The sequence below is a fragment of the Aphelocoma coerulescens genome, chromosome 18, assembly GCF_041296385.1.
Source record: "Aphelocoma coerulescens isolate FSJ_1873_10779 chromosome 18, UR_Acoe_1.0, whole genome shotgun sequence".
Taxonomy (NCBI): domain Eukaryota; kingdom Metazoa; phylum Chordata; class Aves; order Passeriformes; family Corvidae; genus Aphelocoma; species Aphelocoma coerulescens.
This window is the reverse complement of record NC_091031.1, coordinates 12,353,465-12,381,191: the sequence shown is the minus strand read 5'-3', so window position 1 is coordinate 12,381,191 and position 27,727 is coordinate 12,353,465. Positions and strand designations below refer to the sequence as shown.

At 46.8% G+C, this 27,727-nt stretch overlaps 1 protein-coding gene across 3 annotated transcripts in view; it reads left to right on the top strand.

The window, feature by feature from the left end:
• COX10 (cytochrome c oxidase assembly factor heme A:farnesyltransferase COX10) overlaps positions 1-14,933 on the top strand; it is a 104,266-nt gene extending 89,333 nt beyond the window's left edge. For 2 of the 3 annotated variants that reach the window (XM_069032467.1, XM_069032465.1), the window contains exon 7: positions 12,634-14,933. In XM_069032467.1, coding sequence (XP_068888568.1) covers positions 12,634-13,076 — 443 coding nt within the window. In that variant the 3' untranslated portion in view covers positions 13,077-14,933. The remainder of the gene's footprint in view (positions 1-12,633) is intronic. The other variant, XM_069032466.1, reaches the window with a different exon arrangement.
• The last annotated feature ends 12,794 nt before the right edge of the window (positions 14,934-27,727 follow it).

Sequence of the window (27,727 nt, the reverse complement as noted above, 5' to 3'; positions counted from 1 at the left end):
CGGAGCTGGGAAAGGGTCTGGAGCACCAGGAGCAGCTGAGGGAGCTGGGGGGACTCAGCCTGGAAAAGAGGAGGCTTGGGGGGACCTTCTGGCTCTGCACAACTCCCTGACAGGAGGGGACAGCCAGGTGGGGGTTCGGCTCTGCTCCCAGGGAACAAAGGACAGGATGAGAGGAAACAGCCTCAAGTTGTGCCAGGAGAGGTTTGGACTGGATATTAGGGAAAAAATTTCTTCATTGAAAGGGTGGTCAGGGATTGGAACAGAACTGTCCAGGGCAGTGGTGGAGTCACCATTCCTGGAATTGTTCAAAAAACGTGTGGATGTGATACTTGAGGACATGCTTTAATGGAGAACATGGTGGTGTTGCTGGGGTGATGGATGGACTTGATCTGAAAGGACATTTCCAATCTTAATGATTCCATAATTCTATAGAATTAAATAAAAGCAAAATGTGTATTTCTAAGACCCTTATCATTCTGGCTGCAGATGCTTAGACCTTGGATCTAACATTGTTTAGAGATTTTTGTGTTGGTTTTGCCACTTTATTGCAGAGTTGGTGTCTGAGGATGACTCTCATGGGCCTGTGCTTCACCTGCACAGTTCAGCCTGGAGGAGCTGGAGTGCAGAGCTGCATGTGTCCAAAAGCCCTTGCTCTAGAGGCCAGTGAAAGCCCAGCATGTTAAACTAGCACTGATTGTCATTGTCTTTAATTTGTCAACTTGCTCTTTGAGACCTATTTCGCAAAGAGCAAAACTGTCCCTGTACAGCAGCAGAGAGGGCAGCAGGGAGCCCTACTGGTGCCCAAGTAAGCTCCTCTTCTCTAATTTGCAGCTAAAATGTTGGTATTCGTCCCTGTGCCAGCTCTGTTGTGGAGGGGATGATCCCTGGCAATGATGCCACCAGTGGAAGATGATAACTTTAAACCACCCAAGCAGACTTTGTCAGAGCACGATAATCTGGTGCATAACCAGTGTGTTTTGGGCAGCTAAAACGTTTTATGATCACCTCCCAGTCTGTGTCAGGGAGGCCAGGCAACTTATTTAATAGAGAAAGAAATGTTATTGAGCTGATACTGGTGTTTGTGATGAAGCACACCTGGGGAGAGTCCTGAAAACAGGGACTGGAATGTAATACTTTACTGCATTTCAGTATTAAATGAAAACAACAAAAAAAAACCCAACACAAACCCTACAAACACTTTTACAGAGAAAAGAAATAACTAGAAGAAAAGAATGGCATTGTAGACTATGATTTTCAGTGTTAAACATTATACTTTTGCAAATAAGAGAGTTCAGCCCCTGGCAGCATCGTATCCATGTGGAATACGGGTGCGCATCCATACACAACCTGCAGACCTGTGTCCCTTCCCTAACCAGCCTGGTCTCAGTTGTTGAACTTGTTAATCATGTGTAATTAGTGCGGAGACTTAAACTAGTTTTAGGTAGAGGTGTGAAAATGCCTTTGCACCTCATTTTAAAAAAATCATTCTACTCAATAACAAAGAGGAATGTGAAGGAAGGGAGGCAGGAAACTAATGAGAAGGGCAGTTCTCACCGCTAAAGTGGTGGCTTTTTGAGTTTACATTTTCCTGTGGATTTTCTCTCCTTGTAATCTCACAGCAGCCACATTGTTGTACGTGTTGCTGGTTGTAGGGAAAACAATATTTAAGTGTAGCCCTTTCATTACTGTTTGTGGGGGGAGCCAAGTGTTAAACTGTTGTGTTTAAGAGTTTGGACAGTCATGTCCACTCCGTTCAGGAGTTCCATGACATGGATGCTATGAAATATCTTGTGCTTTGGGAGAGTTGGAGGTGGTTCCTTAGAGAGTTGAAGATGGTTCCTCATTTCCAATTCTGAAGCTAATAACAAAGTATCTCAGAGTGGAGCAGCCTAGTTTTAATTTCTCCTCATTTTGTTTATGACTTTCTTATCTCAAAGATGAATACCTTGGCAGTTTCTTGTACAAGAACCAAATACTGTGTAGTTGCAGATAGAAATCTGGGACCTTTGTATTTCCAGTGATGCAAACACTTGCTGTAATTTATAGAATAATCATAGAATCATAGAATGAGTTGGGTTCATAAGGAACCTTAAGGACCATCTTGTCCCACCCCCTGCCTTGGGCAGGGACACCTTCAACTAGACCAGGTGGCTGCAAGCCTCATCCAGCCTGGCCTTGGACACTTCCAGGGATCCAGGGGCAGCCGCAGCTGCTCTGGGCACCCTGTGCCAGGGCCTCACTGCCCTCTGAGCAATTTCCTACACTACACATCTTTGCAGATCTTGTGGTACTTCCCAGGAATGCTTGCTTCCATTTCTGCCCCATAGGTAACTTTTGTGCTCCTAAGCCTGATTGAACATCCCACCCCCCAACCCTGGATTTTGTGCCAGCGTAATTTAGGGAACACCTCCCATTTCAAAAGCGAAAGATAAGGTTATCTCTGGGAAGATGTGGAATTCTTTGTTGTGGGTTTGGGGAGGGGGTTGTGTTTTTTTAATGGCAGCTGTTTGAAACTTAGGAAAGATGGAGGATGTTAACATTTCCTTGCTGGGGGAGTGAGTGCAGGTGAGACCATCAGAAGTGTATGATAAATGTCATTTATCACATGGCTATCACTGCCACATATCTGGGGTATTTATGCAGAACTTAACTGCCAGTCTGTGATTTGCAGTAACACGTTTGCTTCCTTGAAAGCAGATTTCATTGCTCCTTTGTGGGACTACTTGTTTCTGAAGAGATTTGTTTATCTAGTAAATCAAGACACCTTCAAATTGTTTTACAAAGGAAGGACTAGCAGGAAAATAATGACATTCACTTAAACCTTAAGTGATAGCAGAGAGACAGGAAGAGAGGTCAAACTCCTCTGTGCCAGGTCTTCCTCCTATATGGGATCCACATGCAGGAGAGCTCCTTGCTCTGCCACGATGCTGCTGAGCTTGTGCACAGGGATCCTTAGGAAGAAACAGAGCTATTTATTTTGGTGTGTAAGAGGCACAGTGTGTATATGCTTTAAATTACCCTCACGCTGCTGTTCTCTCTCCCCAGACTAATATCCATTTATACTTGTTATTTCTAGTTAACAGGAAAACTGAGTCTGGAGTAAATGTCTTCAAATGCCACAGCCTCTTTTTTTTGCCTTATACATTTTCATAGAATCCTAGAATGGTTAGGGACCTTATAGATTATCTTGTTCCAGGGGCACCTTCCATTAGACCAAGTTGCTCCAAGCCCCATCCAACCTGGCCTTGGACACTTTCAGGGATGGGGCAGCCACAGCTTCTCTGGGCAACCTGTGCCAGGGCCTCACCACCCTCCCAGGGAAGAATTTCTTCCTAATACCAAATCTAAATTTCCTCTCTCTCAGTTTGAACCCATTCCCTCTTGTCCTGTCACTACAGTTCCTGATGCAGAGTCGTTCTCAGATGTCTTTGTAGCCCCTTCAGGTCCCGGAAGGTGCTGTGAGGTCTCCACACAACCTTCTCTTCTCCAGGGTGAACAGCCCCAATTCTCTCAGCCTGTCCCCATTGGGAAGATGCTTCAGTCTCCTTATCAACTTTGAGGACTCCTTTGGACTTGCTCCAACAGTCCCATTTCCTTCTTATGTTGGGGGCCCAAGAACTTTTGTACTTCTTCCACTGACCATGCTCTGCTCAGGTGCTGAAGGCTGGATCCTGCCGGCAAGCAGGATCAGTGTCGCGGAGCGGAGCAATTTGGTGCCACGGAGTTCATACAAACCACCCAGTGAGATGGAAGTGACAAGCAGGGCTCCTCAACCTAATGTGCTTATCAGCTAAAGGGATTTATTCTGAATAGGTGGTGGTGGCAGAGCAGATAAGGGCCCTGACAGTGCAGCAGACATTGCAGAGTCGTGGTGGCCCAGGAGCCATAGGTATTATTGCACCAAAGAATGTTTATCTCAAGGGACTGTTTAGTTTATCTCAGATGCTCCACTCCTGGTCTCATTTCCCTGAAAGACATCTTGTACTGATTTTCATTCATTTTCAGAAATTTAAATAATTCCTGGGGCTATGGAATTTATAGACTCGGTATCAATTGTAATCATGTGGAGGCTGATTTTTAAATTGCCTTTACTTTGTAATTCAAATTGTGTTGTATGGTAGACATTAATTATGTCAGCCAGCATCTATTTACAAAAGGGGATTTAAAAACGGGCAGTTCTTATCAGCTAGTGACATTTGGCAGACGGATGGTTTCAGTAACAAAAAAAGGAGAATAGGATAGAGGGGGGGCCTGTGCCCAACCTGTCAATGGCTGGAGTCTCTCATACCTTCCCTGGTGTAGCACTTGTCTGCCAGTAGGAGGGAGAGCAAAACAACAACTTAATTGCATGCAAAATAAGCTTGGAGATCTTTGTGTCTCTTCCAGTTAAGTACTTGGAGCTTTCAAAGCTCCTTGATGTGGGAGCAGGTCTGGGAGCCAGCCGCCAGAGCAGGGCAACTCCAGCGTCCTGCTGCCAGAGCAGAGGAGGCTCCTGCTATAAACTCCCACTGGTAAACTCAGCTTTTCAGGGTTTCACTTCCCAGATGAAAGGGGGGCAGAATTTGTGGTCTGTTCCAGAGGAAACGGAGATACTCATGTCACTGACATATGAGACTTGGAGCTGGGGGCCCAGGAGTATGCTTTGTGGGGGTAAAAACTGTAAAAAATGAGGTAGAGGGACAATACTAGTGAGCAGCTGGTCTGAATTTAGGACAAAAGCCTAAGCTATTTTTTTCTTCCTTTCCATCTTCGTAAGAGACAAAAGAAATGGCAGTTCCACTGCTGGGGCACCTGGGGTTCACAGGCAGCCTGCCCTTTGCCTGGTTTTCTACCCTGTATGTGGCTGATGGGGCAGCCCCATGTCCCTGGGTGTGAAACACGACACCCACAGAGAAATCAGGATGGAGGGGTCTGCAGGAGGGACTCCCACCCTTGGGCTAGTGGGAGCCCTGCCAGAGCCTGGGCGAGGTGGCTGACAAGGAGCCCCTGCATGGCTCTGCAGGTTTGCAATCCTCTGCTGAGTCTGGTCCTTTGGTAAATACTTCCTAAACATATTTGCAGAAGAGTGTATTTTCATCTTACTCAACAGGCTCTTCTTTTATGGCATCTGTTGCTGGGGTTAGCTAAGGCGAGTTATGTATGGCGTTGTTGTTTTCTCAGCCTTGCCTGTGTAATGAAAGGTGTTTCCCTGTGAGGCTTTTGGCTGCAATAACCTGTTGTGTGTCGCACAAGAAGTGCGCATGCCTGTGTGTATCCATACACACACAGCTTTTCTCCATGTGGCGAGCGTACCTGAGGACATCTGGCTTCCTTCTGTTAAAGGCAGAAGCCAGGAACACTCTCTCAAGGTGAAAAACTCCACAGCCAACTTCCTTTCCTATTCCTGGTGGACACTGAGGATCCTTTTGTTTTGCAGACAAATCAAACACATGGCCAACATCCCCTTCCCTTTCAGTGCTGTCGCAGAGGAGTCTATTGCAGCCCTTAGACGCTCCTGTTCCACAGGCCTTCTGTGCCACCCTTCAAAAGAAACAGCTATTGAAACCCCTGACCATGAAGCTTTTGAGTTTTCCAGTGTTTTCCTCCTCGCCCTTGGTTTCCATGACGGTGTAACCTTGGAGGGGCACAGTGCGGGCTGGCCTGTGCATCCCACGCTGACAGCTGGGACCATTGTCCCAGCCCAGGGACCTTGTGCAGAGCTTTAGAAGTGATACTTTCCCTTTTTCCCCTCAAGGCTGCTTTGCTGCTCCTGTGGCATCCAGCAGAAGCAGTAGCATCTGCTTTTGTTTGCCAGTGGAAGCAGAAGTGCTGGTTGTTGTCTTGCTGTGGTGCTGATGTGGGCAAAGTAGAGGGGAATTGCATCAGTTTGGTTCAGGTTAGTGTCTAGGTAATTCCAAATGTCTTTGTGTTTAAGAAGGCTTCATAATTGCAAATTAGGTTGTAAATTGTGAGGAGCTAATCCTGTTCTTAATCCTAAAGACAGTGGGAAGAATTAAGTAGCTGGTAACATTTCTCCTCAGGAGGGATGGTATCAGGACAGTATCTTGAACAATTGTAACCGGAGGTCAGTTGATGTAACAATCAGTTTCCATCACTGAAACAAACTGAAGCACAGGCAGTAATGATCGTACCTTCCAGCTCTCCTTCACAAACAGAAAATGCAACCAAGAGCTGAACAAACCAGTCCTTATGGATCAGGACACCACGGTGTGTTCTGGCCATGGCTCTCAAAACCGCTGTGAATCTTTGTACCAATACCCCCAAATAATCCTTAAAGATTACATTGAACCTGAACTAGGCTTTGACAAGATTTTAAAATCTTTCTTTCTTTACCCCCATAATTGCTCATAGAAATCTCCAGGGAAGACTACTATGTTAAACTCGTGAATGAACACAAAATAAAAGACAGAAAATAAAAGTTTTGGACATGTATCCTCTGCATTTTTTGCGAATATGTAAATCCTGTAAAACTCATATAGGACTGTGGTGAAAAGTTTGGGACTGGTTATGTTAAAATTTCTTGTGGAAAAGGCAGCCTGAGACAGCACGATTGTTCACAAGCAGGTGGATACAGCTGGACCAAGTCAAATCTCTGATCTCTAATCTACCTTGTCTGGATTAAAGAGGAGTAATTTGTTCAACATCTTTTAAGGGAAGAGAGCCAGTTGTGCACTATCAAGTAAAACGGTGTGTGGCTGTTTCCTGAGTACGATCCATTAAGAGGCTGAGCTTACACTGCCAAAGCCTTCCCCTCCTTACAGCAGCCAAACTCGTACCCGTTTCCTAGAGACAAAAGGCCAGTGCTTTTCTCTCATAAGTCAGAGCTACCAGCGTCTGGAAATAATTTTAAAATTCCTTCACATTATTCAAGGCAGAAGAATTACTAAAATTGTGCTTTAAGCAAAACATTCTTAGGTTGCCAAGGCAGTAAACACCAGCTTTGGGAAATGCAGTTAAGATTTCAGCATCTGTTTTGGAGCTGATATTTAACTATTCCATGTTTATTTTAATGGCTGGTTGGCCACTTCCCAGTTATACATGCAGCACAAGCAAAGACAAAAGGAGCGAGTCTGTTCTTGAACTGATGCTACAGGTTAGCTCCCATTCCTTATTGGTTTTGTTTTATTGATTAGGTGAATAGGTGTTTGTCCTGCCTGGAACCTGAACGTGATCTGAGAGGTTTGCAGAACTCTGTGCAGTGGGAAAGCACTGTGTGTTCTTTACAGAACAATGAGAAGGGCAAGAGGAGAGCACACATTGTTCCTCTGCAGTGTGTTTTCAGGAACAATGTGTTGATACAGCAGTCCCTGTAGAAAATCTGGGACATGTTTGTCCTGACTTGTATGGACAGGCCCATGTTCACCTGCCTGCCGAGGCTAGTTGGACTCTAGCTGACCCTGCTCCTGAGGCTGGAGCTTCCACCAACACACACTGGGCTCCAGTCTGTGCCCTCCTGTAGCTCAAGTCCTTTTCTTCCCTGGAGAAATTTGTCTTCAGAAATTTTTTTGAGAGTTTCAATTGGACCATCCCAAACTGTTGTGTCTCACTTAAGGCAGACAGCTGAAATAATTATTTGTGGGTGAAACCATCACAGTGGCTCCATGTGCCAACTGAACAGGTATAAAGCTCTTTGATGATGAAAGGTATTGCCAGCATGAAAGAGGCATATTTCAGATCATTACTTAAGAGAGTGGCATCCTCAGCATGAGACAGTCAGGCAGAATTCAAACATTAATTCTGCCCTTTAGTGGTTAAGAAGGTAGGTTTGCAGTCCTCAGGTTGCTTGGTTTGCTCAGAAAGAGTTATGCTGGCACTGATAACTCAGCAGCTGCATGTACTTACTCCTTCTTGAATAGATGTTGTATGAACTTGAACACTATCCTTTATGGGACGTGAGAAGTTTGAGGAATTGACATCTGCATCTGGAGCTTTTCATCGCTGTGGCACTGATGCTAATGTGAGCCCAGAGTGGGCAGGACAAGGAGCTGTTGCTGCCTGAATGCTCTGCTCTCCTCTCCAGATGTTAACCAGTGGTCAGAGCTCATGCTCTGCATGGACTTACACCCTAAAAACCATTTTCCAGCCTCCTGCTCTTGGGGGCTCTTCCTACCCAAGGATTTTGTCTGGCTCTTGCACTGGCACTGCTCTCTCACCTGAGATTTGGACCATCCAGCAAATGAGATCTTCATAAATTGCTCTAGAAGGAACAAACCATGAAATTTTAATCAAGACTTCTAAAAAGCCACATGGCCTTCTTCACACTTTAAAGAGCAGAACTTCAGAGGGGTGTGCTTCTTGCTCTTGTAATTCTGAAAATTAGACTGTCAGCTGCTGTAGTTTGCAAACACAAAGTCACTAGTTGCTTTTGGAAGTCTCATCTCACAATTATTTCCAAGTCTTACCCAAATTTATTGAACTGTAAGACATCCAAGCAGTTGCTGAATGACTGTGGAATTTAGTGTCCTGTTTGTTTTAGGAAAAATGCAATTTATAAAGCTTCAGTATTTCACTAGATAAAAATATATTTACAGAAAAAAAGAACCATTTTCTACCTTCTTCAATGCCAGTTGACATTTTTGCTTTATCTTAGATATTAAAATAAAATAAAAAACTCAGCTTGTTCTTGTTTATTAAAAAGGAGGTCTGTTACTATTTAAATAAATCACGAAGAAGAATTTAAGAAAAGAAATAATAGCTTAACCTTAAAATTCATGAGGAATGATAAAATCTGTTATCTTGAGCTCTGTGGGTGCTTTAGGACCTACCTGGTTCTCTGCAGTCCTGGAACTTTTGAGATTATTTAAGACAGTGAAAAGAGATGAAGGAATAGGAACTCAGGAAGAAAATACTTTATTCTTATTTTGCACACGAGTGAAAGAGTTCTGGAGACCTGGGCCCTGTTTTCCTTAGTTGACTTCATTTTCTCCAAAATCAAACAGGACTGATCTGACAAGTTACTGGGATTTCTAAGTGTCTGCTGGATCTGTCCCAGGCTCTCACACTTGGAGAGAAGAATTGGTCATAAATGGGCTCAATTGCAGCAATTAAAAATTTGGCCAAAAAGGCCCAGGAGTTTGGGATACCCATGAGCCAGCCAGGTACTTGTGGTCCTGCAATTTATGAACTATTGCAAAAAGCAGAGAGATGTGAGTTCCTGTCAGTCTGCCTGTTCTCAGATTTCCACAAGCTGTGGAGGAACCAAGAGACCCCAAGGTGCTGGATGTCCCTCGGTGTCCCTGGGTGTCCCTTGGGTGCTGGCTGTCTCACGCTGCCCAAGCAATGTCTCTGTTCTGACAACCAGCTTTGCTTTTGTGAACCCTGCACCAGGTCCACATGTTCCAGTTGGGAACAACCTCGTCTGATGTTCACTTAATTATAAACTCTGTAGAGAAAAGGGAGATTTGCAGTGATTTAGCTGAGTTCCCAAACTGTTGGGAATGGCACAGAGGCCATAGAGTAGACTCAGCTCTGTTTGGAAACAGATTTGTCTCTAGAGTTCATCTCGCTGTAATATTGCTTAAAAACACTGCTGACTTAATTATGACATAGTTAACATTCATCTAGTAATTAATGAGTATTACAATGTCTCCTCTGGGCTTGACAGGATTCCTACTGTGAGCTCATTTGATGCTGAACTGTACTATACTATGTGCCATGCTTTGCAAGTCATCAGTCTTATGTGACACTTAAAATTCTCTGACAACCCGACAATCTCCGCCTGGGCCGAGGAAATTACAGGATGTCCCAGCACATGGGAACCTAACAAAAAGATTGGGTCAGTTAAAGTCCTCATAATGGGCTATTAAATAGTTTCACTGTTCAGCTTCTCTGTAAAATTTCAATTATCTCAATGGTTGTAATGTAATCAAAGTAATTAAATTCCAAAGGCTTGCATGTGAAAACCAGAGCTTTGTAAATGGGAATCCAGCCTCAAGTATTTTAGTTGGTCTGTTTGTGTTTAAAAGTTTCTCCAGATGACTTTTTTTTAATGGTGTCATAGTAAGGGAACTGTTAAGGGGCTTTGGGTGTTTGAGGTTTAGAGTGTGTTTTGAGCTTGGCTGCACACAACATTTGAACAACCGAATAAGCAAAACCTGTGTTAGAGCTGAAACACAGGGATGCGGACACAGGTCTGGAGCTGTGGGAAGCAGGGACAGGCTCTGCTCCACGTCTTAGGCCCTGGCTTCATCTGCTTAGGTGTCCTCAGCTGATAGATAATTGTAGCTTACCTTTACCTAAATTCTGACAATGACAAGCTAGCGTCTCTAAAGCACTTCAGATGTGATACTTGAAAAATACTGCTCTCTTAGGTGCAGCACATTTAGGATCTTGCCTCCGTTAATGTGTTTTACAGGAATAGGAAAAAGCTAAAGAGTGACTTATGACAAGAACATTTCCCCATTGTTTCTCCTGGTGTAGGGAGAACTGCTCCTTCAGTAAGTTTAATTCTGGTTTATTTCAGCAGAGCTGCTCCCTCAGGTTTCAGCAGAACTGAAACAAATACTGTTCTGTTAGGACCAAAATTACTTTTCTGGCCATGATATTCTGAAATGATTGGTAATTTTGGGGTACATCATTTTCAACTGTCTTAAAAGGTTGCAATTGAGAAAAGGTGCTCATATCCACATCCAAAAAATCAACTTTAGAAGGACTGAATAGCTGGATTTGAAGCATTTTGGGCCATAGACCAGGAAATTGAGTCACCTAATTGTGGCATTCCAGTACCAGGAGGGGCCTAAAAGAAACATGGAGAGAAACTATTTACAAGGGTCTGGAGTCACAAGGGGGAATGGCTTCACACTGACAGAGAGCAGGTTTAGATTAGATGTGAGGAAGAAATCCTTCCCTGTGAGGGTGGGGAGGCCCTGGCACAGGGTGCCCAGAGAAGCTGTGGCTGCCCCGTCCCTGGAAATGTCCAAGGCCAGGTTGGACGGGGCTTGAAGCAACCCGGTCTAATGGAAGGTGCCCCTGCTCATGGCAGGGAATGGAATGAGATGATCTACAAGGTCCCTTCCAAACCATTCTGTGATTCCATGAAATCACCTGGAATCCATGGCAGACAATGTTGTTCTGAAAGCTGCACACCTAAGGTAAGTCTGTCTATCTCTGTACTTCAGGTAATCAACTTCGAGAGGTGCACACTCACCTCAAGGAGTATTTGTTACTCATTCAAAAAAGCAGTGAGATGGGTCTTTTACACCACTACTGGATTTATAAGCTACTGGAAACCTGCGTGAAATCTAATGGAGAGTTCCTTCACTGGCGATAAGCTACAGGAAAAAAAGGCAATTTGGCAAACTGAGATTATTATTAGTTGCATGACAGCACCAGTGGGAGTTGTGCTGTTAGAGACAACAACTAGGCATGCACAGCTTCAAGGAGTAGATGGAGAGGAGATCTGAACCATGAAGCTGTTCAGAGGACACAGTGATTTGGGCTTTGTCAGAGTTGCTGGGGAAGAATTGAGGGTTTAGGGAAGAATTTAAATACCTTAACCTGTTTGCAGATGAGTGTTGCTGTTTCTCTGAGGTCATTAAGAAAATGCTGGACGCGTGGCTCCAGTTGGAGAAGAAGTTTCCATAGAGAATGAGCTCATGGAGGCAGGGAGATACAAAGAAAGCATTAATGTGAGAGCAGAGGGTTTGGGAACTGGGGAAACAAAAGGAAAACCCAGGAATGCTCATAACATTGCAACAGCCTTGGGGGATTTTTTTGTGTCTTCAGATAAAATTAGTTTAGGGAGTTTGGTCTGAGGATCTCCTGGAGGTTCACTGAAATTAGCACATGAGCTGCTTCTGCTTCAGTAAACCCTATAATGTGTCCCCAGGAAAAGCTGTAGAAATGTGGTGCTTCCATAGCTCCTTTTTGAGTGTAAAATGAGTTAATTGGTGTGAATAGTGTTACTTGATCAAACTGATTAGAAGTTTCTTTGGTTTGAAGGAGTAAGTTCTCCATCTCCTGTTAGTACATTAACAGCTTCTGCTGGTTCTGTCCCCTGCCCAGGTCCATGATGGAGCTTGTCCCATACTGGGAGCAGTTCCCTCCCTCCCTCATGCTATGGGCAGACAGAGGGCTTGGCCTTGCTTCAGCCTACCGGGGTGTGGTGTTTCCCCAGGTCTCAGGAGCAGCAGCTTGTCCTCCTTTTCCTCTGTCACTGAGCCAGGCTCCCTGTGTCTGGTTGATGTGACACTGCTCTGCCCACTGGCTTTTTTTCTTCTCTGGACACACCAAATCAGGAACCTGAGAGTAGAATCTAGAGGCTCCCAGGAAAACAGTCTCTTGTCCAATTTTGCTTCATTCCCACCAATCTTCCCTCAGGTAGAGACAGTTGGTGCAGGAACCAATTAGCAGTAGCTCATTAGAAGGAAGCGACTTGCCGAAATGCTTTTCAAATTAAGTGCTCCAAAACCAGGCAAACCACTGTGCTCCAGCCCCATGTGAATGCTATGAAAACCAGAGGTTCCTTATCTTACAGGGCTGCCCTGTCCCTGTACAGAGCAGTGTCACCAGTGTGCAGTGTCACTGGTGTCACAGGTGGGGTAGCACTGCCCTCCTGCAAACAGGGCGTGACAGCTGAGGTCTGTGTGTGGCACTTCCTGCAGGGACCCTCTAACACTCTTTCTCCCACTGCAGGTGCATTACTGTTAGGAGGGATCCTCTATTCCTGGCAGTTCCCTCACTTCAATGCCCTGAGCTGGGGTCTGCGGGAAGATTACTCCCGAGGAGGATACTGTATGATGTCTGTCACTCACCCGGGGCTGTGCAGGCGGGTGGCTCTGCGTCACTGCTTGGCCTTAATTGGACTCTCAGCGGTGGCTCCTGTCCTCGACATCACCACGTGGACTTTCCCCGTCGTTTCGCTCCCTATCAACCTCTACATCTCCTACCTCGGCTTTCGGTTCTACAGGGACGCCGACCGCAGCAGCTCCAGGAAGCTCTTCTTCTGCAGTCTGTGGCACTTGCCAATGCTGCTGCTTGTCATGTTCACCTGCAAGAAATCGGTCCTGGAGAAGGAAGACAAAGGTGACCTACAGGGGAGAAGTCGTGAGAGGGCTATGGAAATTAGATTGCCTTAAATGTCAATACCTGTCATCCTTGTGACACATCAGGTAGTATATTTTAGTAATTGCTAGGGGGGATCCTTTGGGAATCTGTTTTAAGAGGAATCATTTGTGCTTAGCGACCACTTCATGTGATAATTTTCTATTTTCTTTTGACAGGGAATAGTCAGGAGACCTTAAAACATTCAGGGCCTTAGGCCCCTTAACTCATCACAGATTATGATTTAGCCTATGCCAGCAGCCCATCACTTTGGGATGGCCTTCCAAAGTCCCCATGAGTCACAGCCTCTTTTCTCACGGGTAGTTGAGGTTGTTAAGTTAGGAAGTTGCATGTGCACACGTGCCGCTGTCAGCACTGGCAGCCTTGGTGAAGCCATCAGGAAGTGGCCAATGAATGATTTCTCACCCTTCTCCCCAAGCACGCCTTCCTTTAATTTGAACTTTGGGCACATGAAAGGGTGAACTCTTCTTCTCTCAATCTGTGCCATGCCTGTACTGGTATTACACCAAAGCCTTCCGTTTTAGGGGCTTTTTTCCAATCAGCTGCTCTTCCCAAGGTTCCCATTCACCTCAGTAGATTTTTAGCTCTCATACACCTGGCACAGTGCTAAAGGAGCGAAGAAAACTCTCTTTCAGCACAACACACACAAGAATTTAAACAGCTCTCCTGTAGTGTATCCCTTGGACACGCTGAGCCATTCTACTGTATTTCCGTCACAGGGAACTTCTGACTCCCAAGTGATTTTACGTCATTAGTGTTTGAGCCCTGTGTGTCAGATCTTCAGCTGGTAAAAATCACCATTACTGTTTATGGCAGAGAGGCTGTGAATTGTGGAGGAGGTGAGAAGCATATGCCAGAGTCAGGTGGTTGTAAGGCTTTTCCATGTTAATGTGTCTTGTGCCAGCCCATTCAGTCTCAGCATCCTTAGACAAGCTCTGGACTGGCATCAAAAGCTTGAGCTGTGTTTAATTTCACAGTGGGAGTGGTGGCTCAGAAAGGCTTCACCTTGGGGGTGATTAATAGGTAAGGAAACGCATTTTACAGAAAAAGAGCTGGGGATTTTAATCTAACATAATGTTCACTTGCTGATGCAGCCAGTGTCTCTCCAAAGCAATTATTGTGGATGGTCTCCTGAGGAAAGTGCATTATCCCTGTTAACTGATATGCTGAAGAACATTTCTGGTCACAGTCTAACATGCTTGTGATCCTGCTGCTCATCTGTGGCTCACCCTCATCCTCCCTGGATGTGGCTGTGACCTGCTGGGGTGTTCCCAAACACAGCAGCATCAGGGGCAGAGACAGTGATAGTTTATTGTGGTAGGGCCTGTTATGACTTGATGTGTTTTCATGCCAAGAAAACACATCAAGTCAAAATTTCTTTCCCATGTGGAGAGGGACTGGGCAGCAGGATGAGCACTGATCCAAAGATACAGCAATACCTGAAAGGAAGACACTGTCTCGAGCTTGATCTCAAATAAAGCCCTGCAGGAAACGTCACAAATCTGCCACCAGAGGTGTATCACACTGACATAAAACCTTCCCTGGCTGCTCTCATGATCCAAGCCTGACTCCTGGTCTCAGTTATGCTGGTATAAATCAGGAGTGACATGGTTTAACCTCTGTTTTCTGGCAGAGGTGCTCGCAGGAGCAGGGCCACCTGTTTCCATGGCTCTTAAATAATTGGCTGCAAGATTTGGTGACATGAGTGATTGCAGGTGACAAGATGGAGCTCCCTCACTGACAGACTCCACTGTGCTCAAGTTACTGTGGGCAACACTTTGTGGAACTGTATAGAAACTGTGCAATTCCTGAATTTGTTTTAAAAATGCATCCAGTCTTCTCTGCAATAAAGTGCATACTGTCCAAAAAGAGATGAGTGCTCCAAATCTGTTTTAAACTATTCACTTCTTGTTGAAACTCTGGTCGGGTTCAGTTAATTGCAAAAGTATTTGATAGTTTTGGGGCACTTCTCACAGCAACAATGTTTTTGACCACTGCAAGAGCAAGGACAGCTTGTGAAATGCTGATTTATTGTGCAAGCAGCACACTGAAAATAAATTGCGTGTTAGTGGAAAGGGTTTGTGCGAAACCAAAGAATTTGGTCAACCTTTAGGTGGGAGACGAACCTGAAAAGAGCAGATGGCTCACAAAAAAACACAGATTCTCCTCCCAGAGGCAGAAAGTGGTGCTGACGCAGGAGGGTTGTGGGTTTCTCCTAAGTCATTATGGAGCCAGGCTTCAGATGGCCTGCAATTCCTGGGTGCTGCTGAGGAATTCCATTCTGATTAAAGGTCTCAAGGGCATGCCTGTGGTTGTGTCCTGAAGAGAGTCAGCTTCATTTCTTGGGCCAAAATGTGTAACATTCACGGGGTTTGGGGCTGGATGGGAGCTTTATAATCATCACTGAATGTCTGCAAAATGCAGGTCACTGGGTTGCACCATTATTTCCACACCCAGTGGGTCTGCCCTTGAGGGAAAGCATGGCTCTAGAATCAGTGGATCTGGGATTTAAATGTAAGATTATACCTTATTTAAATTTCTTATTTAAAAAGAAATGCTTTCTTTACCTAGAAAGTGTTCTCTGCTCTGCTGCACGTTGGCCATGTGTCAGGTGTGGATGAAACCATCTGCTGCCATTTTACTGCCTTTAGGAGATTTTGCTGTTGCATGTGCTTTGAAAATAGATATCTTCCCAAACTGAAGACTTGGTGGCAGATGGATATTGGAGTAGGTGCTCTCAGGTCTCTTTTTCAGTATTGCTGGTGCCACTATGGAAAATTAAAAATCGTGAACTGTCTGCCATCACCCAAGGATGTTTGTGGTCCCTGTGACCCTCCAGGGGGTACTAATGCCAGCCATCCCCCCCTCCAGCACTGCTGTTACTGCTGCAGGGAAAGAGGCAGGTGAGGTGCATGACATGCCTTGTTGGGATGGATTTGCACAGGAGATAAACCCGGGCTTTCTGCATCTCTGTGCTGGGCTGTGCAAACATCAGGCTTTGAGGGCTCCTTGAACCTGGAACAGCAGTTCCTGCATGGAATTGCAATGTTGTTTTTTCCTTATTCTATTTGGATAACTTGAATATGGTTGTTTGTCACTCTTTATCCTGGTTACTCAGGAACTCCCCGTGAACTGGCCCTGCAGAATCACAGAATGGTTTGGGTTGAAAGGAGCCTTAAAGACCACGTTGTTCCAACCCCCAGCCATGGAATACCTGCTCTTTATGTGGTAGTGAAAAAAACAGTGGTGTGCTGTGTCCCTCCTAGCCCTAGGTCTGCTGGTAGCTGAGAGGGTCCCATCTCGGTGTTGCTGTCACAGGAGGCAGCTCTGCACCACCAGAAGCCTGGACTGAAGCTCATGGAGGAATCTGAACCAGCGACTCAAGAGGATGAAGCCAGGTTTTGTCTATTTGGACTTGAAACCTTTTGTGTGGTTTTGTGGATGAAACAGTAGCCCTAAGGCTCAGGGAATCTTCATTCTTTCCAGATCTCTGTAGAAGAAATGCACCAGCTGTTAAATAGGGATGGAAATACTTCTTGTTGGAGGAGGGAACAGCTCATGTCTCTGTCAGCCCATGCCCATTGTTCTGAACAGCCTGGCAGGGTGAGCGCTGGGTAAGGCTTTGAAGAGTTGCAGGGAGACTGGGGTCTCCCCTTCTCTCTCCTTTGCCCTAACGTTCAGCAGATCACAGAGCACAGCACTGGCCTCGCAGGGTGGTGTGGGGAACTGGGCTACATGACTGGGAGTTGCCCTGAGCTCTCAGGTTCACAAGGAGCCCTAGGTCTTGTATGAACTGTGTGTGGTACCCGAGCAGGGCAGGCATCCTGGTACCCCTGCCAGGGAGGCATGCCAGCACAGCAGGCATCCCAGGACAGCAGGCAGTTGGTGGAACAAAGTGCTCTGCTCTTTGTTCCAGCATGAGTGAGGAAACCCAATCCCTGTGCTCACAGCGTTTTCCTTCTCATTTCCCCCACTGGGCTTTTTTTTTTCTCACTTCGTGGATCAATCTCTGATATAATCTGCCCCAGCAGAGTCACACATTCACACTCTACTGGCTCCAGCAGCATTTCCCACTCAGCTAGGCCACGGCATTTCAGGGCTTACACAAAACACACGTCCTTTTCAGTTCTGACGGTCCCAGGAGAGTAGGAATGGAAACAGTGATACTGCTAGAAATCATTGTCATTACAGATAGAAAGCATGTTGTCCCAGTTGCTCTCCAGAGGTGATTAGATATTCCCTCTTCCTTGGAAATGCAGGGTGTCTACAGAACACTTTCCTATTACAGAGATATCAGCACTATTTCCTACAAGCAGCTCTGCTGGAAGTGGTAATTCTAGGTGCTCCATTGCAGGCTGTCCCCAATAGCATTTTGAGTCATGGAATTTCTTAACCAGGCAAAGAGCCAGTCCCGGTGAGGGCACATGGGATGCAGGATGCCACTTGTGCTGCCCGTGGGACCTTGAGTCAGTTACTTGCCTCTTGGTGCTGCAATTTCTTCTTCCTGTTGTGGCAAGGTCAGTGCTGCAGGGCAGGGCTTGACCCCCAGGGGTACATGTCCAGCACTTGGCCTCGCCCAAGATAAGTCAGAGTCTGGTTCTAATGTTCATCATCTCCCAGACAGCTTGGGGTTAGTTTGGAGTCAAAGGTCACACCTGTGTTGCGAGTTCAGAAGTGTCATCGGTGATGACCCTCCTTCATGAGATCCCTCAGACTGTGCCCTTCTGGGTGATTCCCGCAATGGTTTTTAGTCCCCTCTGAAATAAAAGTACTACAGGCTTCTATGGCTCCAACAGGAGGTCTAGTGAGCTTCAGAGCTGCCTTCAAACCCTTCTGTTCACAGAATCCCAGAATAGCTGGGGTTGGGAGGGACCTCTGGGGATCATCTCATCCAGTGCCGTGCCAAGGCAGGGTCACCCAGAGCAGGTGACACAGAAACAGGTCCAGGTGGGTTTGGAATGTCTCCAGATAGGGAGACTCCACACCTTGTCTGGGAAGCTGTTCCAGTGTTCTGCCAGCCTCTGTGGAAGTAAGTTCTTTTTCATGTTGAAGTGGAACTTCTTGTGTTTTAGTTAATAGCCACTGCTCCTTGTGCTGTCACTGGGCTCCACTGGCTCCATCCTCCATCACCTCCGCTTTTCTGCTTTCAGACTTTACCTGTTTGCACTGAAGATTTTCCAGCCTGGGTCAGCACCTTGGGCTACTTTCCAGTATTTCAAAAAGTACAGTTCATCTGTTTCACAGAACAGGGTTGGCAAAACGAGCTGTTTTCCCACAATGTGGAGATGTTTTCCTACTGTTCCTAACCAGCTCTGGCACCCCCAGGCCTTGGAGTGAGAGCTGACAATTTGGCAGCGGGCTCAGGTTGGCCCATTAAACCATTCTGGGAAGGTGCTGGATGTTTCTCCCAGTGCCTGAAAGGTCGTGGCTCTCAAATGCTTGTTTGAGCATTGCTGACCCTTCCTAAGAGATGCTTTGCATGTGGTGGGCATGGACAGTACTGGGGAGGTGGTGAGGAGCTGCTGCCATGGCCCATGAGCTTTGGGAGAGCACAAGGACTTAAAAAAGGGTGCTAGAAAGGAGGGTGCCTGGCCCTCACCACTAGTGCTGGAACAGCTCTAAATTCATGCTTGTATTCCCATTTTTCTAGGACACTTGACTCCGTCTTGCCCACTGAGGGAGTGAGGTACCTAAAGGGAGGTTTCCTTGTGTCTCCGAAGTGTAGGCAGCCCCCAGGACTGGGGCTGTTTTGTGGTCGAGGTTTTTCCCTTGCTTTTGCTGTTGCAGATGCATCCCATGGTCCTTTCTGCCCCCTGCTCCCCTTTGTAACACTTTCTATTCTAATTAGAGATTCCCTTTCATACATTTTTTTCATTGAATACGTGCTGTAACACACACTGCCTGTGCCCCTCAAAACTGCGGCTCTAGCTGGACTCTGTTCTTCAAGGGAAATACAGACTTTGGGGAATTGCCCTGGGTGATTGGAAACAGCAGGGATTTGATCTCCCACCCTGACCAAACTGTCCCTAACTGGGACCACTGGGGACATCTTGCCCATCTTCCTCACCCAAAAAAGCAAGTAGAGGGAAGAGGGAAAGAGTCATACCTGCAGGTAGGATGCACAGAGACCAGACCATGGTGCTGGGGGATCTCCCAGCCTGGCAGGATGGGCTCCAACACTGACCTCCTTCTGGCACAGAATTGGACACACAGCACTCAAAGCTCATTTGCAAAGAAGTGTCTGGCCCAGAGACCCATCTTTTGGTTTTTTTAACCAAGGAGAAAGATCAAGATTTTTGCTGCTGAGAAAAGCTGGGAGATGTTTGGGGTTTTGTTTATTTTTAAAATTTTTTTTGGCCGTGGAGAGGAGACACTGTATCAAAGTTAAAACAGAGATGCAAACAAGGTAATTAAGGCATTTCTGCAGTGCTTCCAGGGGAGCTGCTGGATGGCATCCAGACCTGGGAAAGGAACAGCCTGAGTTTATCAGGTTAATTCCAAGGTTTGGATGGATATTTGTGCTGCAGAGCTGCCAAGGCCATCCCTGCGCTGAACCACTCCCATCAGCACCAAAGGGAAACTCAGGCATGCCAGGGGGAAACAGGGTGGCTGGGGCCACACTGGCACCCAGCAGCAGAGAGGAATATTATTTAGATCTCTTCTATCTCATCTGATTGCTGTGACCTGGTTGTTACATTGCACTTGGCTTTCAACGGGAGCAAGGACTGGCAGGAGCTGTCAATATGTTGGGAGTGAGGCTGATTAACCCTCCTCACTTCGAAAATGAGCATTGGGGAGAGTGTAATGCAACCATCTGCAGGCAGATGTTCCCATGCTGTCTCTTCACTGTGCTACTCAGAGCTCTGCACAGAGTGCAGGTCTGTCCCCACCCTGGACCCCATGGACCTTGGCCAGGCCAGGCAGTGCCTCCGGGGCTGCCAATAGATGACAAACGCTTCTGTTTTGGGGTGGGAGGGGGTCTGTCCTCTGTGGTGTAACTGCTGCCCGGCAGGTCTGGTCCCCAGGAGTCACCCAGCACTGCATCCCACGCTCCTGCCGGGAGCAGCATCGCTGGGCTTCCTGCAGGGGTTGCTCCGTGGGGGTGTTTGGGAGGTGCCCATGGGTGAGATGAGCCCCCAGGCTGGAAGAAGTGCAGCTGAACGAGGTACCTGCAGACCTGAGCCTTGGTGACGTCTGTCTCTGGAGCCATGACCGTGCCAGAGAAGCTGTCGGACTACACAGCTCAGAGCTCTGGAGACTGTCCAGCGCCGCCCGCCGCTTGTATGCCTTTCTTTCAGTGGGGACTGCAGGAAGGCCGTACTGGACAGATGGCCAGAGGGACAGGGATTGCTCCGCGCGGCTGCCGGGATGTGCGGGCCGAGTCTCGCTTGGCCGCGGTGGCGGGAACTCCCTCTGTTGACTTCTCCCGAAGTTGCATCCCTTCATCCAGTGGTGTCCCTGGCTTTGGTAATAAGTAGCACCTTCCGTAATGTCTGTAGCCCATACTAAACCACAGACCGGACTGATTATTGCTGCTTTTGTAGCCTTTGCAGAGCTGTTTTTATTTATAATTGCACCCCGCTGGTGTGTTCATAATGATTTTCCCAGCTGCATCCCATGCGGTCCGGTGCTGCAAAGCCACATTTTCATAGTAGCTGTTGTTGCTTTTAATCACTTGTTATTTGGATGATGTATTAATAGCAGTATCTCTGTGAAGCTTTAGAGTGTTTTCTTTTTCAAAACATTTACAATAAAAGCTAAGTGTTAGCCCTAATAAAACCTGTTTCCTTTGGCTACCTCCTCCCTGCAATGAATCCAATTAACTGAGTGCTTAGTGGAGAGCCCGTCTCACCCTGTCCTGTCCCACCTCCACCCCAGAGCCTCTCCTGAATTTCTGATTAAAAGGTGTTTAGGACCCCAGTGGGAATAAGGGTGCTTGAAAGGCACCATGTGGTTGGAGGGGTGTGAACTTGTAATTGCCCATGTGCAGACTGTAGGAGGCTGTAATAATCCCACCTATACTTTGCAGATGTTAATTTATGCCTTATGATTCTCCTAAACCCCAAATAACTCATCACACCATATTTCCCAGAGAGGAAGGATGATGAGGCTGGGTGGCTTGATGCTCTTGAGATGAGAAAGCACTAGTGAGAACAGAAATAAAACCAGAGCAGGCTGTTGCCTCCTGAGAATCCTGAGCCTGTGAGTGGGGAGGAGTGGGGTGATGTTCTTTATTTTAGCCATTTATGGGGGAAACAACGCCCCAGCAAAACCTGCCTTTGCTGGAAGTGGTTTAAATGGAGCACTTAACTCACTGGGGATTGTGCCTTTAATTTCATTCAGAAGGCGATGCTGAATGGACTTCTCACCCACTTCAAAAGGCTGTGGCAGTGTGTCCACTGTGGTGCGGGTCATTCATGGACACTACAGGAGATGTGAAAACATCTGCTACATCCATGCCTGCTCCTTTCAGTACAGTTACTCCCCTTGCTAATAATTGTCTGTGTTCTGTCATCTAGAAAGGGACTTTGTGTTCCGTCCAGGTATTCTAATGCTAATTTGTTTAGTTAAAAAGAAGAGGCTAAACAGATGTGAACCATTTGGTTAGGTTGTAGTTCATTTGTTAGGAAGTGCAAAGGATTCTTGGCAGGATATTAAATATTACCTTGGCTGATCACAAACACTTCATATTTCAAGAGAGGAAGGGAGGTAGGGACTGCACTCCATAAATCAGCCTTTTCAAAGAGACAGAAAAAGGCAAACATTTGATAAATCTGTGTCATTATACTTAGAGATCAAAGGGGGTTTTACATATGTATTTATGCAACTGGCAACCTAGGAGACAATAATAACAAACATAGATCTCTGACAGCTTTACAAAAATAAAAATTAGCCTGTTCTAATCTGTAATTATCTGGGAACTGTGCGAGGTAGGAGGTTACTCACACTAGAGCTTTGCTAATGCTGAGACGGTGAGCAAATGTTAAGTCATTCATAAATACATTAGGAAGTTCCGTGGGCAAAGGGTTGCCAAAGCCACTGGGTGGTAGCAGGGCAGGGCCACTGCATCTGCAGCCCTGGTTTTATCCACTGAGCCCACATTAGGCAGGCAGGGGTTGCCAGAGGTCACCAGGGAAAGTAGCGTTTCCCTACGTGCCTTGATGATCATTCCTTTATGATGAAAATATATAATGATGGAAATATAAAGTGATGGAAATATATAGTGATGAAAATCATTCCTTGATGATTTTCCAGAAAATTATCTATGAGGAATCTACCTGAAGGATCCTTGAAGGCAGGAAGATTTCCATCTGGGGGCTCTCTGCTGCTTGCCAGTGAGTTACAGCTCCATGTCTGGTACCTTCCATAGCCCCACATGGCATTGTTGGCCTGGATGAACCCTCCCACTAATCGCAATGGCTGGTCCATTCTATACAGCTCAGTAAGTACAGGACTGGAGCCAGAGGCTCAGGAAAGTCAGGGAAGAAGCCTGAGAAGACCCCAGAAGGGGTTTGCAAGCAGCAGAAGTAAGAGGAGGACTAATGGGGGCTGTAGTGGGTATTGCTTTAATCCAGGGCAGAATTTAGCAGAGGAATTGAAACTTCTCCAAAGCAGCAAGGGCCATTGCATCACACAACAAGGAGAAATCCAGTTGTGTTAAAATAATTTCATGGACAAAGCAATGCAGCCACAAAAAATAGAGATGGAGAACTAGCATTATGTCATCTCTCCTTTCCTTCTGGCCAGTCGCTGGGCTGATTTCCTATTCTCTTGTGCTGGTTTAAAATGACTTCAGCAACTTGGTTTCTGCTCATTCCCATGGGAAACTTCCACAGTCTATAGATTTCGCTGGTAGGAAACTCTTCTTGACAGTCAGACTATATTTTCCTTTACTCAATTCCATCACATCACTCCTACTTACACCTCCTTGGAGCACCCTAAATGCTCTTCTCCATTGAAGTCAGTGCAGTTATGCGAGCAGTAAATTTGGTATGTGGCACTTGGAGAAATAGATATTAAAACCCCAGGGATGAATTAGGGAGCAAGGGGAGGGAGGGCAGTGGGGGAAAGGAAATGGTTTCAGGTTAAGAGAAACAAGATCTCCTCTTACATGTGTATAGCCGTTGCTGCCCGTGGCCCTGGTGGGAGCATGCCCAGGACAATGCAGAGGGACACTGTGAGAGGCAGTGATGTCCCTTGGATGTCCCTGGGATGTCCCTGGGATGTCCCTGGTTGGTGGTAAGGTTACAAAGCCACAGCTGAGGGCTCTAAGGCATTATGTGGCACTTGGACTTGGGTGCAGAGGGGTTGCATAAAGCCCTGGGCACTTGCCTTGCCAGTGGCTGAGCTGTTTTGAGTCCCAGTGATGGTACCTGCAGTCACCCCGTGGCCTGTCTCCCCCAGAGTGGCCCAGTCCCACCATTTGGCTGTTTGCAGCTGGGATGGCCACTGCCTCTACTAGTCCAGCAGTCCTGGTCCAAGAACACTCACTGCAAGCTGTGTATCTATGGGTTAAAGCACATGTGTTTTTCAGGACAAAACCCCAAATGTCCTCATGCCTTTCTCCCAGCTCTTACCTCACTATTGTGACATCAAGACAAGTCCAGCAGATGTGTGCAGTGGTGGAGAGAAGGCTGTTGACAGACACACAAGATTTATCTGTCGGTGATCCTCAGCTTCTGTGTGCTCTGGAACAGCACAGGATGCGCTGCACAGGACGTGTGGCAGAGGTGAGGGGAGGAGACAGCAATAAGGATTTCCTAGGGTGGGAAAAAGTGGAATAAGGAAGTGCAGGAATTCTCTTCCTGGGGCCCTGCAAGGGGGAGAGGGCTGAGACAGTTCAGTGACTGAGGAACATCTCAGAGTATTGCAGTAAGGACAAAATCCCATTATAGATACATATGGATGGATGAGGAACGCAGAAGTCTCACACCAAAGCCCTGCATCTCAGAGTTCTGGGTGCTGTATGTTCCCAAAAAGGGGGTGGTGGTGGCTGGTCACCTCCTCTCCGGCCAGGTCACTGACAGCAGAGCACTCCAGGGTTACACGCTCTAGAATGCCTCATTTTCCCATGATCATGCACTTGATTAACATCATGAAATGGTGAATTACTTTTCTCATAACAGAACTTTAACCATGTCAGGAAAACTGCATCCTGTCTGGATTGGGACCAAGAGCACATTAACTTGATTTTGGGTACTTGCTCCTATTTATCACCCCATCAGGGCTTATTCCTGCAGATCTCTGAAGAGCTGTGTGTGAAGCCTTCATCTTTCAGAAGAGGGAGCGTTTCAGAAATGGCCTCTTCAGTGTCAGAAAAATAACATTTGCTGAAAGGACATACAGATTTTCTGATTGGAAAGAGGGAAGGCAACAAAGTGAAACTCAGCATTCCGACAGGACTGGAGAAGCAGTGGAAACTGCTGCCTTGTGTCAGACTCCCAGGAAAATACTGGAAAGCACATGGCTGCATCTGTAGGACACATGGCCTGGGAAGAGTCACCCAGAGTAGATGTTGGTGAGGTGAGCCAACAGACCTCACTCTTCCTCTCTCCTCACTGTGGATTTGATCACAGGATCACAGAACAGTTTGGATTGGAAAGGCCATTAAAGATCATCTTGTTCCAACCCCCTGCTATGGGCAGGGACATCTTCTGCTAGACCAGGTTGCTCCAAGCCCCATCCAACCTGGCCTTGAACACTTCCAGGACTGGGAAATCCACAGCTTCTCTGGGCAGCCATCATCTTGGCTTGAAGGCCTGCTGGGTTCTCTGCTTTCTGCCCTGCTTTAAGAAGTCCATTTTGCAGAGCTGGGCACTCTCCAGGCCCATCTCAGCAGTGCTCCACTAAGTGCTACTGTGACCTCTTGTCAGGAGCTGCACCTTCCCAGTGCTATCTGTGTAATCAAAAATCATCAAGAAACAGGATATGGAGACTGTACTGATGCAGCTCAATTAGTTACTGATTAACCAGCCAGCAAGACAGCCACTGCTCTGATCCCAGGACACAGAGCAAACCCAGTTGTGCATTTCTGGTTGTACCCATTCCTTTCCAAATTTTCTTCAAAATATTTCTTGCCCTGTGCCCCGCTCCGTGGCCACAGCACGCATGCTCCTGCCGCAACTGCTGCATGGGGCACGTTAAGCAAATTTCAGGAGCCAAGAGCAAGTGTTGAGCCGAGCTGGAGCCCTGCTCTTGAGATGGCAGAAGGAATGGAGGAGACCTGAGTCCTGCCAAGCAGTGGTGTGGGCTCCTGCTGGAGGCAGTGGGTCAGTCTGGAGGATGGAGCTACAGTTGGTTCCCAACCCACTGGTCGAAACCTCTCTCACCCACACTCCTCATTACAGGGAGAGCCCAGCCCTCCTCCTGACCTACCTTAGCATGGATGCTTTTTCTGATCACTTACCCATTTGCCATTCCTTGGGAGAAAACTCCTGACATCCAACTGTTGAAGATACAATTACAGTAAAACCTGTCTTGGGGCTATTTTTCTTAAAAAGCCGATCCGGTTTTTACAAGCTACAGCTGACATATATTAAAAGCTTAAACCAAACTTTCTGTGACATTTTGTTGATGTTATCCTGGCTGGTGCTGGTGGATGTAAGGAACAAGGAGAATTATTTCATCTGAAGGGTTTCCCTGTTAGCTCATGGGTGTAGGAACGTGCAGTGGAGCAATCAGTGTGTGGAAGCAGTAGATTTTCTAATCGGAATTGTACAAAACACCAAGTGCAGAGGTGAGTAAACCTGGGTGTAGGATAGGCACCCATGGAATGATTGGTGCCTACAGCTGTGATTCATGCATTGCCTGGAATTGTCCTCTTTAATTCTCTTCACAATTGCCCATCTGGGGCAGCTGGCAGAGCTTTGCCAGCACACAGAGGGAAACTGGAAAGCAATTCCTCCTTCCTTCTGCCACAGCTTGGCACCTCCATCTCTGCTTGATTTGGGATCACCCTTCACACCACAGAGCCCAGCAGTGCCACCTATTTTATCTCACAGCAGAGAAATGGCGGAATTGTTGGCTGTTGACTCTGTAGCAGAAGTACAAAAGTTCTTGTGTCATTCCAAAATCTACTTTGCAAATACCTGGTCCTGGGGAGAATGGGGACGAGTGACACTGGTACTGATGGAGATCTGTGTGACCCAAGCTCTGTGTTAACCCACTGAGTATCTTTTACAGAAATCATACACCTCTCACGGTCTTATTTCCCCTCTTCAATCTGCTTGGTTTAATTAGTTTGTAAACTCCAGTTTGTAGTTTCAGATTATTTTACAAGATTCTCACACCACAGCCAGTGTGATGGAAGCAGTTCACTTTTGCATAACAGGACAGGAATTGATGTAAAGTTGATATATGAATAAGTCAGGATAGTGCTGTTGCTTCTGACACACAAAATTAAGGCTCTTCGTGGTGAAAAGATTCTCCTCTTGTTTGGGGGAAAATTTAAAAATAAAATGAAGAGGTTTCAGCAAAACCTCACTCTCCCCTCAAAGCAAAAGTGCTCTGAAAGCAGAAAATTCTGTACAAAAATCTATACATCTTTTAATAAAAACATGGTAGAAAAGTAGCCCAAATGCATTGGAGTGGTAAGTTACATGACTGCTGGGAGAATAGCAGCTAAAGCACTTCCATGGAATGTGCAAAATCTGCCTCCGTGGAGAACGCTGGAGTGATCTCGTCCTGGAAAGGAGGGTCCCACAGCTAATGGTGTTGCGGGAAGGATCTCCTCAGACAGATGCTCTTAATTTGCCTTTCAGGACCTGTTGTGTTGGGTTCAGTTTCTGTGTGTTACTCCCATAATGTGGACCACGGCAAATCTCACCAGGAATTTTTACAGGCAGCGATTTCAGAAAATACAGCATGACAGAAGGTGCAGCTGATTGAAAAGCCGACTCATCAAAAGAACAGGCAAAGTGTAGTATCACAGAATAGTTTAGGTTGGAATGGACCAACCTTTAACAAGGTCATATAGTCCAGCCCCCTGCCATGGGCAGGGGCACCTTTCATTAGACCAGGTTGCTCCAAGCCCCATCCACCCTGGCCTTGAATGTTTCCAAGGATAGGCCATCCACACCTTGTCTGGGCAACCCAAGCCAGTGTTCTATCACCCTCATTGTAAAAAAATTCTCCCTAATATCTAATCTAACCCTGCCCTCTGTCAGTTTAACACCATTATCCCTTGACTGTGCTAAAAGGTTTGTCCCCACCTTTTTTATAATCCTCCTTTAGGTACTGAAAGACCACAATAAAGTCTTCCTGGAGACTTTGCTGTCCAAGTATTTGAGGGATATAGAGGAGAAAAAAATGACTGAGATGCCCCCAACACCATGATGCCCCCAGTGCCTGGCCCCCAGCTGGCGATTCCCTGCAGTCGTAGGGGGACATGGCATGGGAAATCCAAGCCTGGAAGTGGATGTCCAGCACACGAACCCCTGCGGGAGCCGCCCCAGGGGTGCCGGAGGGGACCCGCGGCGACCTCTCGGCCACGGCGGGCGGCGGAGCCGCTGCCCGACGGAGCGGCCCCCGCCTCGCGCCACCAGCCAATAAGCGCGGCCTCTGCCCCCTTCGCCCCGCCTCCCTCATTATGCGTGAGCCGCGGCTGTGATAGGCTGAGGGCGCTGCCCGTCCCCCGGGCTCGCGCCCCGCCCCGCTGCTGCATTTG